The sequence below is a fragment of the Arachis duranensis genome, chromosome 3 (assembly GCF_000817695.3).
Source record: "Arachis duranensis cultivar V14167 chromosome 3, aradu.V14167.gnm2.J7QH, whole genome shotgun sequence".
In the NCBI taxonomy this organism is placed as follows: Eukaryota; Viridiplantae; Streptophyta; class Magnoliopsida; order Fabales; family Fabaceae; genus Arachis; species Arachis duranensis.
The window spans coordinates 24,504,480-24,519,629 of record NC_029774.3 but is presented as its reverse complement, the minus strand read 5'-3'; the positions used below and the strand labels follow the sequence as shown (position 1 = coordinate 24,519,629).

The 15,150-nt window shown below is 36.3% G+C and overlaps 2 protein-coding genes across 2 annotated transcripts; one reads left to right on the top strand and one right to left on the bottom strand.

Annotated features, from left to right (window-relative positions):
• Nucleotides 1–8,937: 8,937 nt before the first annotated feature.
• LOC107478165 (uncharacterized) lies at nt 8,938–10,191 on the bottom strand. The gene is made up of 2 exons (XM_016098312.3): nt 9,945–10,191; nt 8,938–9,654 (listed from the first exon to the last, which is right to left on the bottom strand). Exon 2 carries the CDS (start codon nt 9,652–9,654, stop codon nt 8,938–8,940), a length of 717 nt encoding a protein of 238 aa, XP_015953798.2. The 5' UTR covers nt 9,945–10,191.
• A 411-nt stretch (nt 10,192–10,602) lies between these two features.
• Nucleotides 10,603–14,066, top strand: LOC107478035 (uncharacterized). Its single transcript, XM_016098156.3, has 10 exons — nt 10,603–10,994; nt 11,092–11,109; nt 11,195–11,310; nt 11,390–11,503; nt 11,813–11,863; nt 12,343–12,431; nt 12,736–12,796; nt 12,930–13,004; nt 13,379–13,489; nt 13,696–14,066. The coding sequence occupies exons 1-10, from the start codon at nt 10,691–10,693 to the stop codon at nt 13,822–13,824; spliced, it is 1,068 nt and encodes a 355-aa protein (XP_015953642.3). The 5' UTR covers nt 10,603–10,690; the 3' UTR covers nt 13,825–14,066.
• Nucleotides 14,067–15,150: the final 1,084 nt, after the last annotated feature.

The following is a 15,150-nucleotide window of genomic DNA, read 5'->3' as shown; positions in this document are numbered from 1 at the left end:
TAAAAATAATGAAATCTCGATAAATTATGTCTTTACAAGAGAAAAATAGAACCAAAATAAAACAATTGTCAATGAAATATTTACATATAATGTGGCATTACACATCATGCATGAAAGTAAGGATCTTGAGCCAAGAATAGTCGAAGAATGTCAACAGAGGAATGATTGGCCGAAATGGGAAGAAGCTATGAAGGTTGAGTTAGACTCACTTGTAAAAAGAGAAGTCTTTGGACCTGTAGTCTGTACAGCAGAAGATGTAAAACCTGTTGGATACAGATGAATATTTGTGAGAAAACAAAATGAGAAAAATAAAGTTGTACGCTACAAAGCTCGACCTGTGGCGCAAGGTTTTTCACAAAGGCCCGGTATAGATTATGAAGAAATATATTCCTCTGTAGTAGATGCAAAACATTGCATTATTTGATCAGTTTATCCGCATACCATAAACTACATATGCATCTAATGGATGTGATAACAACCTATTTATACGGATCATTAGATCGTGATATCTATATGAAAGTCCCTGAAGGACTAAAGATATCTAAACCATCCATTGAATACTCACAGGGGTTATACTCAGTAAAATTGCAAAGATCATTATATGGTCTAAAATAATCTAGACGAATGTGGTATAATCATCTTATTGAGTATCTAGCCAAAAACGGATTTAAGAATGATGATATCTGCCCATGTGTTTTCATAAAAAAATCTGCATATGGATTCATTATAATTACTGTGTACGTTGATGATTTAAATATCATTGGAACCCTTGAAGAGATTCCAACAATTATAAAAGCTTTAAAAGAAGAGTTTGAAATGAAAAAACTTGGAAAGACTAAATTTTGTCTCGACCTGCAGATCGAGCATACAAAAAATAGGATCTTTATTTATCAAACAACATACACAGAAAATATCTTAAAGAGATTTTATATGGATAAGTCACATCCATTAAGTACCTCAATGATCGTAAGGTCTTTGGATGTGAAAAAGGATCAATTCTGTCCTAAAGAAGAAAATGAAGATATCCTTAGTCCTGAAGTACCATATCTCAGTGCCATCAGGACACTAATGTATCTTGCTAATAATACACGATCCGATATATCATTTGCTGTGAATTTACTAGTAAGGTATAGTTCCTCTCCAACTAGAAGATATTGAAATGGAATCAAACAAATCTTTCGATATCTTCATGGAATGGTTGATATGAGATTGTTTTATCCATATGGATCCAAGTCACAGCTAGTTGGCTATGTGTAACACCCTAATTACCCTAAGCTTTACCTCGCATCGTAAAGCAAAGGTTAATCAGAGATTACGACAGTTCTAAGCTCGTACATATTATATATATAGAAAGAATAGTATAATCTAGAAGCCCGATGAAGGATATAGCTCAAAAACAGGATTTCAAAAGCTCAAAGCGTACCAACGAAGCTACTATCTTAAGGCACAAGAAACAGATAAGATGCAACAAGATATAAGTATATAATATCATAGGAAACTAGCCTTGACTCACGGAGTTTAAGCCGGCTAGCCATATACAGACCATATAGAAACCTGATAGTTTAAAAATAGTTTATACAAGTTTTTCTCTCATAATACAAGCCTCTAGGCTAAATAAAATACAAAAGAGAGATGTATAAACAAGATAAACCAAAAGACTCCAAAAGAATCAAGGATCCTCCGCTTCTGTCACCATCCAAAGCAACTCACCGAGGTTGGTTGTGACCTGCATCTAAAAAACACAATAAAGATATGGTATGAGAACCAGAGGTTCTCAGTATGGTAACAGTGCCCAGTGATGTAGGATATAAGACCCCGGGACACCAAAGGCAATCCTAAGCTCTATATCCATCACAAGATTCAGACTTAAAGCATTCAAAAACAAGCAAGCATAATTATAACAACATTAACTTAAATAAACCGGGTAATCTAACTTAGGGGATTTCTACTCTAACCAAACACCGCTGTCCCACAGCCTTCACCAACCTATTCTCCATGGGATCCCATCGCCACCGCCTTCCGAACCTTCTTAATCCCAGTAGAAAGCACAATTAATGACAATTCAGGTAATTCACAAGTAAAAGCATACAAGTCAAGTAGATCAAGTAAGCAAATAGGCATGTTATTCAAGTAGGCATACAATTACAAGTCGGCAAAGCAAACAAACAGGTAGAAAATGCATATGATGAATGCCTTCCCTACTGGTTGTGATATCACATTGTCGGTTCAACTGCCAACTCGACACATCTCCATGGAGACGTCGCCCTTCAGATTTCTCATATGGGAACCCCCGAGATATAGTGCCCGGATCACTGTCCAGGTACCGGTGCCTGCACGCCTATAGATCCGAAGGGATGCGAGCGGGATACTCTTGCCTCAGACCTCACATCTCAACGTAAGCGGGATTAACCACCGTCGTTACACCACCGCCGCTACCATAACAGGTGGGATTAACCATCGTCCCTGCCGGGTGCATAACGTCTCATAATCTTAGTAAAAACATTATTTCAGTGGTTTTCTGAAAAACATTTTCAGTATACATGGATCCATCATCTCATTCAGAGTCCACGACTCATCTCCACCACTGTCCATTCATAACTCCATTTTCACTTATTAAAAGTTCATCATTCCTCATCTCATATATCCATCACCCTTCACCTAACGTCAAACCGTTCTCAGCACGCTAGAAACCTAGGCCTCCATTTTTTAATTTATCATGAAACCATGTACTAGAACCCTTAAGTTACATCCCATGTTCTAATACTCAAAACTAGGCCCAAAAGTCTTAAAATTGTGTTTTAGAAGCTTACAACCTTGTTGGGAAGGTAGAATAGTTGAAAATTAAGCAAAATTTGAGAAACAGGACGTGTGCAGCCGCAGAGGGATGTGTGCGTGCGCACGCCCAGGAATTTTAAGATGTGTACGTACGCACAGGTGACAAAATTTTTAAAATATATTCACTTGCACAACTTGTGCCAACGCCCCCAACAGACTGACCTTCCCGATGTGTGCGTCCACACAGGTTGAAGTTTTTCCTTGGATATGTGCGCACACAAGTTGTGCTAGCGCTGCAAACAGAACGCACTTCCCTGCCTGTGCGTGCGTACAGGTGTGTGCATCCGCACAGGTCAAAATTCTCACAGGGTGTGCGTCCGCACAAGGGTGTGCGCTCGCACATATTAGTAATCATGAAATTCTGCAACGTTGTAGAATTTTCAGATTTTTAACACCAACTTTGAATGATCATAACTTCCTCTACCAAATTCCAAATTTCACAAACTTTATATCGATTTAAAGGGTTTTTAAAGATCTTTAATTTTAAACAAATTCAATCAGTTTCAAAAACTGAGGCAAAAGTTATGATCGTGCAAAGTTCACCAAAATTCCAATTTTACCAAAAGCCACAATTTACCAAATGTTCACAATTCTCAAACTACCTCCAACCAAAACAACATGAACCTCCCATTTACAACATAACTACCCTCTTGGGTAAAAAATTCATCACTTACCACATCTTTTCATCATATTTCACCATTCTCCAACCATCAATACCAATCATGCAATACCACAATAATCCCCATTCAACTCTTCAACCACATAACCATATCATTAACATTAATTTCACATATATCTTAACATTATCAATCATCATACATTCACCTCAATAATAATCACACCATCATAAATCATCATACATTAATATTTCAAACAACTCATCAACCATTATAATTCAAACCTATCCTATGGATCACTAGCCTAAGTGTCCATGAATATTACATACTACATAGAGGAAATCGAAACCATACCTTGGCCGATTCCCTTTATGCACCAAAACCTAAATGAGTACAAGCTATGCTTTCCAACACAATCCAAGCTTTCAATTCCACTCCAATAAGCACAATTAGGTTCCAAAAGCTCCCAAAGCCACAATAATCAAACTATATGCATACAAATCACCTCAAATCAACCTAGGGTTCCAATTAAACATAAGTTCACAAGGGTTTAATGGCTCTTACCTCTTCTAACAGATTTGGATGTCAAAACCCAAGGCTAAGCAAGGCTTAGAGCAAACCTAAACATCCAAAATCACAAAAACTCATTTAACCCCAAAGCCCTAGGAACCGAAATTTTCAAGAGAGGATCTGAGAATATTTCGAATTTTCCTTACCAATTTCTTACATGAGTTTTGTAGAGCTCTTCACGAGGAACACGTAGCCACAAACAGTGCGGCGATCGGAGCTCTCTAGCTCAAGATATGGGTGTTGGAAGATTGAGATGAATAGTACTCAATCTTTTCTTCTCTCCTTCTTTCAATTCTGATGTGTGTGTGTTTAATGAAGGTGAAAAGGGTTCACTTAGTGTTTATATATGTTGGGCTTGGGTCCAACTTGGGCCCCGTCCAACCCGTTAGCATTTTTAGCCCGTTTGGCCCAACTTCGGGCCAAACCTTTAAAATTAACGCCCAATTTTTCATTTCTAACATTTTTCTAAGGTTTTTGCCGGTTTTCACTTTTTCTCATGCGGTACCGGACAGACTTGAACCGGTTCAACCGATTCAACTGCGGGTTCGCGGTTTTTCGCAGAAAGCACATTTTCTGACTCAGAAAGACCTATTGAGTCCGAAAATCACCTTTAAATCCTCAAATTCTCACTCTAACTTTTTGAAGTCTAATTTGGGCAATTAATCACTTAATTAACCGGTTGATTAGTTGCAGTTCTTACACTATGCAGATGCAAGATACTTGTCTGATCCATACAAAGAAAGATCTCAAATAGGATACCTATTCACATATGGTGATACAGCTATATCATGGAGGTCCACGAAACAAACAATTGCAGCAACATCCTCCAATCTTGTTGAAATACTAACAATACATGAAGCTAGTCATGAGTGTTTTTGGCTCAAGAGTTTGATCCAATATATTCTATCATCATGTGGACTGATTGATCATAAGATAACTCCAACTATTCTTATTAAAGATAATACAACATGCATTACTCAATGTAAGGGTGGATACATCAAAGATGATAGAACAAAACATATTTCTCCTAAATTCTTCTTCATTCATGATCTTTAAAATTAGAAACAATTGATATCCAACAGATCCGCTCAAACAATGATTTGACAGATTTATTTACAAAGTTACTTCCAAAATCCTCCTTTGAAAGATTGGTACATCAGATTGGGATGCGTCGATTTTAAGATATTAAATAATGGTGACAAGATGGGGAGGTTGTACTCTTTTTTCCTTGTTCAGATTTTTTCCCATTGGATTTTTCTTGACAAGGTTTTTAATGAGGTAGTCCTCATCACAAACGATACTCTACTCTTTTCCTTCACTAAAGTTTTTTTCATTAGATTTTTCTTTAGTAAGGTTTGAACGATGCATAATCCTAAATAGTCATAATCCTAAATGGTCATCCAAAAAAGAATGTTGTGATAAAGATGATGATGTGGATGTCCATTTAATGTGTGTGGCTCACATTCTCAAATTGAATTATATAAAAAAGTTTGAAAAAGTAAATATTTTACCTGTATAAATAATTATACATAGTCTTACATACGTACACACAATCAATAATAACACTTCTCTATATCTCTTATATCTACACTATTATAATATTAAACTTTCTCTCTTTTCTCTATCTTTTTATGGGTTTAAGTTGCAATATATATATATATTATTAGTAAATATACGAATCACTTCTATTATAATGAGATAATAGTATTAGTGAATATTAATATTAAAATCTTTTATTTATACCATTTTTATATATTATAATAATGTAATAATTTTTAAAAAATAAATAAAAAAATGCTAATAAAGATAAATATAATTTACGCGATGAGGAGTAAATACCCATAGTAGTCCCTGAGATTCACGCAATTACTCAGTAATCCCTAAGATTTTGATTTCCCTATTGTAGTCCTCCAAATAGAGCTCCGAGCACTCAAACTAGTCCCTGGCCATATTTTAGGTGATGACTCATCACCGGAGCGCTGACGTGGCCTAGGATTGCCACGCTGGACTGCTGCCAACGGCTAGCTGAGCTGGCTAAGTTCCAATTTTTACCCAGATTGGTCCCTCATAGTATAATTAACCCTAAATCCCCAAATTCTCATGCACCTCCCTTCTTCGTCTTGTTCACCTCTTCTTCTTCCTCTTCCATACACTTGTTCCTGTTCATGCACTCTCATCCGGGGCTGCTACTCATGTCGATGATGGGTGGAGGTAGCACTGTAGGTGGAAGCTCTGTTCGTTCCCCATCTAGCTGGAACCGGAGTAGAACGCAAACAAAGAGCAGAAGATTGGTCCCGCCAGAATGGTGCGGCTGTGGCTGTAGGCCAGTTCTCAGATGGTCTGGCACAGATTCGAATCTGAATAAACCGTTCTATGGCTGCCCCAATTATAATGTAGGTTAGAGTAATCACTTGTGTTGCTGTTATTCTCCTCCCCTGACTATTCTTGTGTTGTTATGCCTCCCCTGACTATTCTTATGATGTTCCTCTCTAAACTTTGATCCTTTATTGGTTGCAGACAAGTGGAAAGAGATGGTGCGGGCTTTTTGTGTAGGCAGATTCTGTGAATGAGGAACAGGTTGAAAAGTCAGAATCGTGTGGTGATGAAGTGAAGATCAACGTTGATTGGAGGCTTCGAAGGTTGGAGGAGGATGTCCAGATGCAAAAAGTGATGACCCAGTTGTTAGTGTTAGGTGTGTGTGTATTGACAGTGTTGTTGGTGATCCTGTATTGTAAATGATGAATGAATTGGTGGTTTTGGGTTTCTTGTTATCAACATTTGTAAAAATCTGCTTCTTGATGGAATGAAAAGTGTTATTATCTCTGAAATTGTTATTAATTTAAATTCTATTGTGTATGAAAAAAATAAAGAAACTGCTTCTTGAATGGTAAACCACATAGCATAGTATATTAACATAAATTCCATTGTCTATCAAGAAACAACAAAAGTTGACTGTAAAAGGCAGCCTAGAAACCATGTTGCTGCTATCTGTAGTTTCATCAAAAGCAAGGCCAAGGCATACCAAAAAGGCCTTTGCATCACAGTTCACCATCTAGTCATTATAATCGTAACACATAATAGTCCCTTCCATTTGATTACCATCCCCATAATAGTCCCTACAATTGATAGTCGTGACCCATAAAAGTCCCTAACGTTTAATAGGACAGCTAGATTAATGAGAAAATCAGTAATTACAAGTTCTCCATAAAATGCACTACAAGCATAATGAAAGCACAATTCTTCAAGCAAGCATAACAGCACAATGGTTTTCCTAATAAGTAACCATGAAGATCCAATCATCTCACAGTCTATGCAGATAAGCAAAACAGCAAAATTCTTAACAAAATAACTAACCATCATACTTGAATGGAAGCTACAATTCTTCAAGTAAGCATAACAGCAGAATTCTTTTCCTAATAACCAACCATGAAAATCCAATAATCCAATGATCAAAGGTCTTACACTAAAAACTAACCATCAAAATCTAATGAAAGCACAATTATTCACAGTAAGCATAACAACACAATTCTTAATATAAGATCACATAAAATCAAAGCGAGACATTCAAATTAAATCACACCTTTTGCATATCCGATATGAAGCACCAGTCATGCTCTTTATAATGCCCCAAGTCCTGATGAAGTAGCTCGAGAAACCATCTCCATGTCTCTGTATTCTCCACTCTGACAATAGCCCAGGCTATGACATAGATATGATGATTAGCATCTAACCCCACGGCTGACAAAATCTGTCCACCAAACCGGGTCTTCAGGAAAGCACCATCCAGACCTATCAAAGGTCGGCAACCAGCCTTGAACCCGTTTTTGCAGCCACTTAAGCATATATACATTCTTTCAAAGGTAACTTCATCATCTGGTTGGGGGGTGGTGCATATTTGTACAGTGGAACCGGGATTAGTCTTCAACAGCGTCATACCATAATCCCTAACCATCCTATATTGTTCTTTCTCATCCCCATACACTACACTTCTTGTATCCATTAATGCCCTGGATATTGAGTTTTTATTCAGAGTCAAGTCAAACCGTGTCTTGAAGTAAGTTGCAGCCTCGCAGTGTCTAAAATTTGGATACTTTCTTACCTTCTTCACAAGCTTGCTGCATACCCAATTCCTGTTGGCAGCCCTATTCTTGTCCTCTCTTGGGCAAGTGTGGTCATCATTGAATGTCTTAATTTGCCAACATGTGTCTTCATGGTCTCTAGATGCATAAGCCACCCATGGGCACTCTTTCACCTTACACACCGCCCTGCACCTAATGTTATCATTTTTCACTATCTTTATGCTTCTTCCCTCTTGGATTGTATATTCTCTCACAGCTTCTCTAAATTCCCATTTAGTTCCGAACTTCATGCCTACCTCAAGGTGCAGCTCTCCAAACCTTGCACCCTCCCTAAACAGCGGACTTGCCTCTTCAGATTCATTTCCTTCCTCCAGCTCATCTTCTGAGTTTGGAGGCGTCTTCATCTCCTCCGAGTGCCAAGAATTGGTGCCATCAGAGTCAACACCTGGGTCTAGTCCATACTCTACCCCTTCATGAACACAACCCACAAACCCAAGGTCAACCTCAGCGTCGCTCACCTCCTCCACCAAACCATCGTCTTCATGTAATATCTTCTCCTTCCCTTTACCTAGTGGACTAATATTTCTCTTACCCGCCGTAGCATGTGTCATGTTTCTCCTAATCCTACTCCCAGTTTTAGGATCATTCCCTGTAGCCTCAGAATTAGAGGAACTACCCTCATCCGGACCTGGCTTGAACATGCTATCCTCTTCACTATCAGAGGAGTCAGAAGATAACTCAAAGGGAACTTCATTGTTAAACACTTTGCTAGTAAATCCTCTAGCAACAGACCGTGTACAGGGTCTCCTGGAAATACTTGGTCTCTTGGACAGTTTCTACTTCTTGCTCCTATCTGATTTGGTGTTCTGACTGGATTTCGTAGGCTGGCTGATTTTGGTGGGCTTGGTGAGCTTGGTGGGCTTCGTGAGCTTGGTGGGCTTGGTGGGCTTGGTGACTTTTGGGGAGTTGGTCTTCTTCACAGGTTTGGTTGTCTTGGAAGGATTGGCAGTTTTGGAGTGTAATGGTTGTGATTGCCGTGGAGATGTTCTGTTTTTTTTGGGACTAGATTTGCAAGAAGTGTTGGGTACAACCTTAGGGATAGGAGGAGCAACTATGATTGCATGAGTCTCTGTAACTGGAGGACTCACATCAGTATCTGTACCTGCATTACATCCTTCTCCACCATGATCATCCAAGTACACAACTGTGTTATCTCCCTCTAACACCTCCGGCACTGACACTGTATGCTCGAAATATATATCAATCAATCCCTCATTTGTCCTAGCACAATTCACCATCTCTCTTATCTCTTTGTCACTGTTTACATTTCTCAACCCCTTCTCCAAACATTTTCCAGGAACATGCCACCAGCACTGTTTAATGTCATTGTACCCAAGCTCCTTATGGTAGTTCCGTATGTAGAACACATCCAGAGTATCAGTGTCTAGATCACCTAAACAGGCCTTATTGTCCGGAGAATATATCATAATTTCTTCTGCATTTTTTTTGAAGTCACCCCCATGATGAAACATGATGTCCAACTTCTCCTCCATCTGTAAGAAATTTAAAATTTTTACAATACATAGGGAGAATTTGAAAGCCTACTCATGCATTAAAAAGAAAAAATAATCACCACAAGAAAATATTTTTTTCCAAACCTCCATACTTCTCCCTGTTTCTTCCCTGTTTCATTCGGGTATTACAGCAACCCCACAAACCCCAACCAAGATTCAAACCCTAGACACTACAATGACACCAAAACTCCAGAACCTCAACAACACTGACCAATGCTATCATCAACCAACATTGTATTCAAAATACAAAATAATAAAAAAAAAGTTACCTTGAGTCCGATCACAACGTCAGAACCTCGTCTTTGTGGTGAAGGAAGGGAAGGGAAGAGCAACAACAACTTCTGATCAGATGACTTCTTCTCTCAAATTTTTGTTAACCCAGCACATACAACCCTACGGCTACGCCATTGTTGGGGAGATGAAGAAGAACTCAGAGGGTGGAAGAAGAAGAGACGAAGTGTTTGTGTTGGTGGAGAAAACTGTTTTTCATATTAAGTAACACCTATACGGCGTCGTTTTTGGCTTCTAAGGGCGCCAAACCCAAAACAACGTCGTTTTGGACATGTCCCACGTAGCAATCCTAGGCCACGTCAGCGCTCCGGTGATGAGTCATCACCTGAAATATGGTCAGGGACTAGTTTGAGTGCTCGGAGCTCTATCTGGAGGACTATAATAGGGAAATCGAAATCTTAGGGATTACTATGAGTAATTGCGTGAATCTCAGGGACTATTATGGGTATTTACTCGACAAATCTTTATTTATCCATCCTTTATATCGTTTTGGTATGTATAAATTAGTAATCGTATTGGTATCGAAGCAATCAACTCTTTTTTTTTTTTAATTCTCAAATTTTCGGATTTATTACTAGTTTTAATTTTTATAACTTCTAACCGTAGACTTGTAAAATAAACGTGAGTTATGGACGTTTTCTGTCCCCTCCTAAGTGGTTCTTCAATTTCACAAATTAAAGAGCCTCTCTCTCTCTCTCTCTCTCTCTCTCATTTGAAAATAGCAATGGCGACGATTGCAATTATCGGAGCTGGTATCTTCGTGAGGACTCAGTACCTTCCTAGACTGTCAGAGATCTCCGATCTGTTCCATCTGAAAGCCATTTGGAGCCGCACGCAGGAATCCGCAAGAGCTGCCGTTGAAATAGCCGATAAGAACTTCTCCGGCGTTCAATGTAAGTGGGGAGATGAAGGCCTTGATGATATTATCCGTGATTCATCCATCACCGCTGTTGCTGTTGTTTTGGCTGGACAAAATCAGGTTGATATTTCACTCAAGATGCTCAAGGCTGGTAAACATGTTCTTCAAGGTAATTCGACTCTACTTGTAAGTTGTAATAACCTCTACTTTATTCTTTTGAACTAATCAACTTATTTTATGTGATGTCCAATTTGGTGGATATGAAGAGAAACCAGCAGCAGCTAGTAAGTAGCATTTTGCTCTACTTTTTGTATAACATCCATCACTTAACTTCCATAGCATGTAATGATGGCATTTTGGGAAATGCAGGTGTAAAAGATTTGGAAACTGCATTGCATAACTACAAATCAATTTCTGCTGATGCTCCTCGACAAGTAATTTGGTCTGTGGCTGAAAATTATCGATTTGAGCCTGCCTTAGTGGAGGTATTTGCTTCTTGATTCTTCAATGCTTCTCATCTTAAATTCTGAATCTAGCTTTCCAGTCACGTGAATTTTTTGGCAGTGCAAGAAACTAGTTGCTGAAATTGGGACAATGATGAGTGTTCAAGTTATTATTGAAGGATCAATGAACAGTTCAAACCCCTACTTTTCAAGCTCTTGGAGGCGCGATTTCACTGTATGTGCTTTGTGATTAAGTTGCTTAAATTCGGGATTTTGTTTGTCACATAACTCTGATGCCTTGAATCACTTCAATAAGCTCTGTTACTTGGCAAGAAATAAAGGAACCAAAGATTATATGATATCTTGAAATTAAACCAGTATAGTAGCGATATGGTTGAGATTCTGTTCTCACATATGAAATGCAAATGGATAGTGTAAATTTTGGTGATTTGAAATAACTTCATGCTATCAACACAACAGTTTGCTCCTCTTTTATCCTACTAAACTTCCATATATGCAGTCATCTTTTTATTCTTTCTGACAGGGAGGTTTCATTCTTGATATGGGTGTGCATTTCATTGCTGGGTTAAGAATGGTAATCTTCGAGATTTATATTTCACAGATTTCATGTCCTCTTTTGCATGAGCTCCTTATTAGTTAGTTACTACTCTAGTCAACTAGATCTTTTTTTGCATCTAATTTTCAAATTATGAACCAGTCTTTACCAGTACTCTGTTTTTTAACATTCAATGCTTCTACACAAAAGCACCTGAGTATTGAAAAGAAGTACCTTGTTTAATTGAAATTTTATGTGAAAATTATAGACTGAATTGGTTCTATTTTCACACTTCCACTATTTATTTCAGAAAGATGGCTTTTGATTCTAAAAGTTGATGAAATGTGCTTTCTAACTAGAAAAATATAGAAGAACAATTGTTGTATACCTCACACAGATTTACTTCTCTAACAGGAATCCTGAAAAGGTCAAGCTGTTAGACTTGATTTATATATTATCACTTTCTGGGGAAATAAAACTTACTCGTATTCTGTGTCTTTTATTGGCTATTTTGACAGGTTGTTGGGTGTGAAGTGGTTTCAGTTTCGGCTATGACATCTCATGTGGATTCATCTTTACCTCCCCCAGATAATATATCATCTGTCTTGTAAGCCTCTTTTATGAATTTAACTTTTCAAAACTTGACTGGATATCTAATATTAATTTTGGGTACTAGAATGTATTTAGTATATTAATTAATATAGTATCTATGTATATCCTAAATTGATTTTATGTTTATTTAGTTTGATATTATATTGATTTCAACGTTATGATTAGATTGTATGATTGTATCCTTAGTCTTTAAATAGGCACTCTTCATTGTACATTCACACATGAACAACATCTGAATATCAAGTTTACTATTCAGTAATTATCATAAAATTCTAACATCGGGAATGTTTTTTCTTTAGCCATTTGGAGAATGGTTGTTCAGGAGTATTTGTAATGGTTGTCTCCTCGAGAACACCCAAGGCATGTGGTAAATGATAATTCATGTTATATTAATATGCTCAAGTGCAATGAACGCGAGTTAGTAGTATGCATATCTTCATTAGTCATGGTTTTAATCTTGTAAGTCTGACTCGTGGTGTTTAACACATTAAAGATCTTGTGGCGAGTTGTTGGCATGAACGGGACATTGCAAATTGAGCGTGGATTTCAAGGACAACATGGCTACCTGGTACATACTATAACAACCTAGTCACAGGTTTTGATGTATAATGAATTTCTTATTTAGTATTGTAACATAAACTTTAAAACACTGACAATATTAACCATGAATTAACTAAAATAATTTTGTACCCATGAAAAATGGTTTTTATGTGATAAAAGTATCCAAACGTTAATTTTATTCATGTGTAGATTTGTCAATATTCCAAACTTTCATGATAGAAATGACAGTTTTTTTGTCTTTCATGTATACAAAATTAGTTTTTCTTTATTTATGGGTAGGTTTATCAACATTCTGAATTTTTATGGATAGAAATGATAGTTTACTCCTAGTTTTAATCAAAGCACTGTCAGGTATCTTAATTAATTTTGATGCTATTATAGGTTTCATTATATGGTGTTGATGGACAAAGTAAAAGCTCCTTTTTCCCATTCAGTGGAGTAACTGAAGAATTAAAAGCTTTTATTAGTGATGTATCTGAAAGCACTCTTAAGGTAATTGATTGAGCTTCTTAGAGATGTTTCCACCTTCTCAATTACAAATTCCTCCTCTCATTTATCTATATTCATCATATTTCCTTCTATTCGACAATTATGTCCCGATATATTCGGACAACTTAACATCCATATTTGAACAAGAAATGGGATTCAATCCATGCAGGGAGCTCTGTCCACTGATCTAATTTACTTGTCATTTGCAGAAGGGGAGTGAGTTAGTGGCTGAGCCCCGCCTCTCTTACATTGAAGGTGCAAGAGATGTTGCTGTTTTAGAGGCAATGCTTGAATCTGGAGCAAGGAAGGGTGAACTAGTTCATGTTAAAAGGTTTTGAAGTTAAGTAACCCATGGAAATAGCTTCGTTGCCTACATAATTCAATATCAGTGAATTATTTTATATTGGTCATGAACATAGTGCTTGTAAAAGCAGTTGATGTGTATGAATAATTCCTGTGTGTAAAGAACAATTCGTTTAGGCGTTGTATTCATTTATTGAAATAATTGCTGATGAAGAAACTATTATTTCCGGATTCCGATCACAGCTGATATATATGATCATGCATCTTTAACTTTTAATATCTTCAGTCTAAGTATTTCTTATTCTTGTATTTGATTTCAGTTATTTTATTTTATCTTGTTTTTTAGAGATGTGAAATTCCTAATAAAAAAATATTAATCTAAATCATGAATTAGTTTCATCCAACAACTTGTAAGTTTGTCTCTTGTTAATGGTTAATGGATCAAGAATAGAATTTTATATACTAGAATCTTTTCATATAGATTTTTTTATTTAAATTAATAAAATATAATATTTACAAAAATGTATAAATTGTAGAAGATTTATCGATATATGTAATGTGTTACATTCCAGGTACTTCAAAGTACAAAAAACAAGTATCCCAAATATATAGTTACCAAATATGATACAAATACACAAATTGGGTGGACAGTACCCGGAATATACTGATAATGAAATTGAGATTTAGTACTCGAAATATGTATATCACATGGTATATAAAGGGTGCAACCGAGATCAAGAATTATTTTGATAACTTTTTAAAGTTTTGGAAATTTTGGTTACATTTTTAGTTTAATGCTGAAAGCATATATGTCTCGTCCACGTGGCATATAATTGAGGCATTAGATTTTAAAATTAGTTTATCTTTCTCTTATATTAAGTAATTAATTAGTTGACGTATTTTGATTTACTTAATTTTAGTTAATATGTTAGGATATTTTGACTTAATTAATTAAATAATGTGTTAGAATAATGACACTTTAGATTAACATGATTTAAATAATCATTTGGCATGTTAGCATAATTTAATCTACGTAGTTAGAAAATGTGTCGTTGGATTTAATTAACTAGAAAACCATTAGTTAGTATAGAAGATTAGAAGATGAATAATTAATTTGTTAAATTTAGATGAAGTTCTTTTTGTACCGAATACTTAATTATATTATATTAGGATATTGCTAATTAATATTAATATTGTTATATGATTTTATTCATGAAATAAAATTTTTTAATTAAATTATTAAATTAATTAAAAGACCATTAGTTAGTATAGAATATTAGAAGATAATTAATTAATTTTTTAAATTTACATGAAGTCCTTTTTTTACGGAATACTTAATTATATTAAGATATTACTAATTA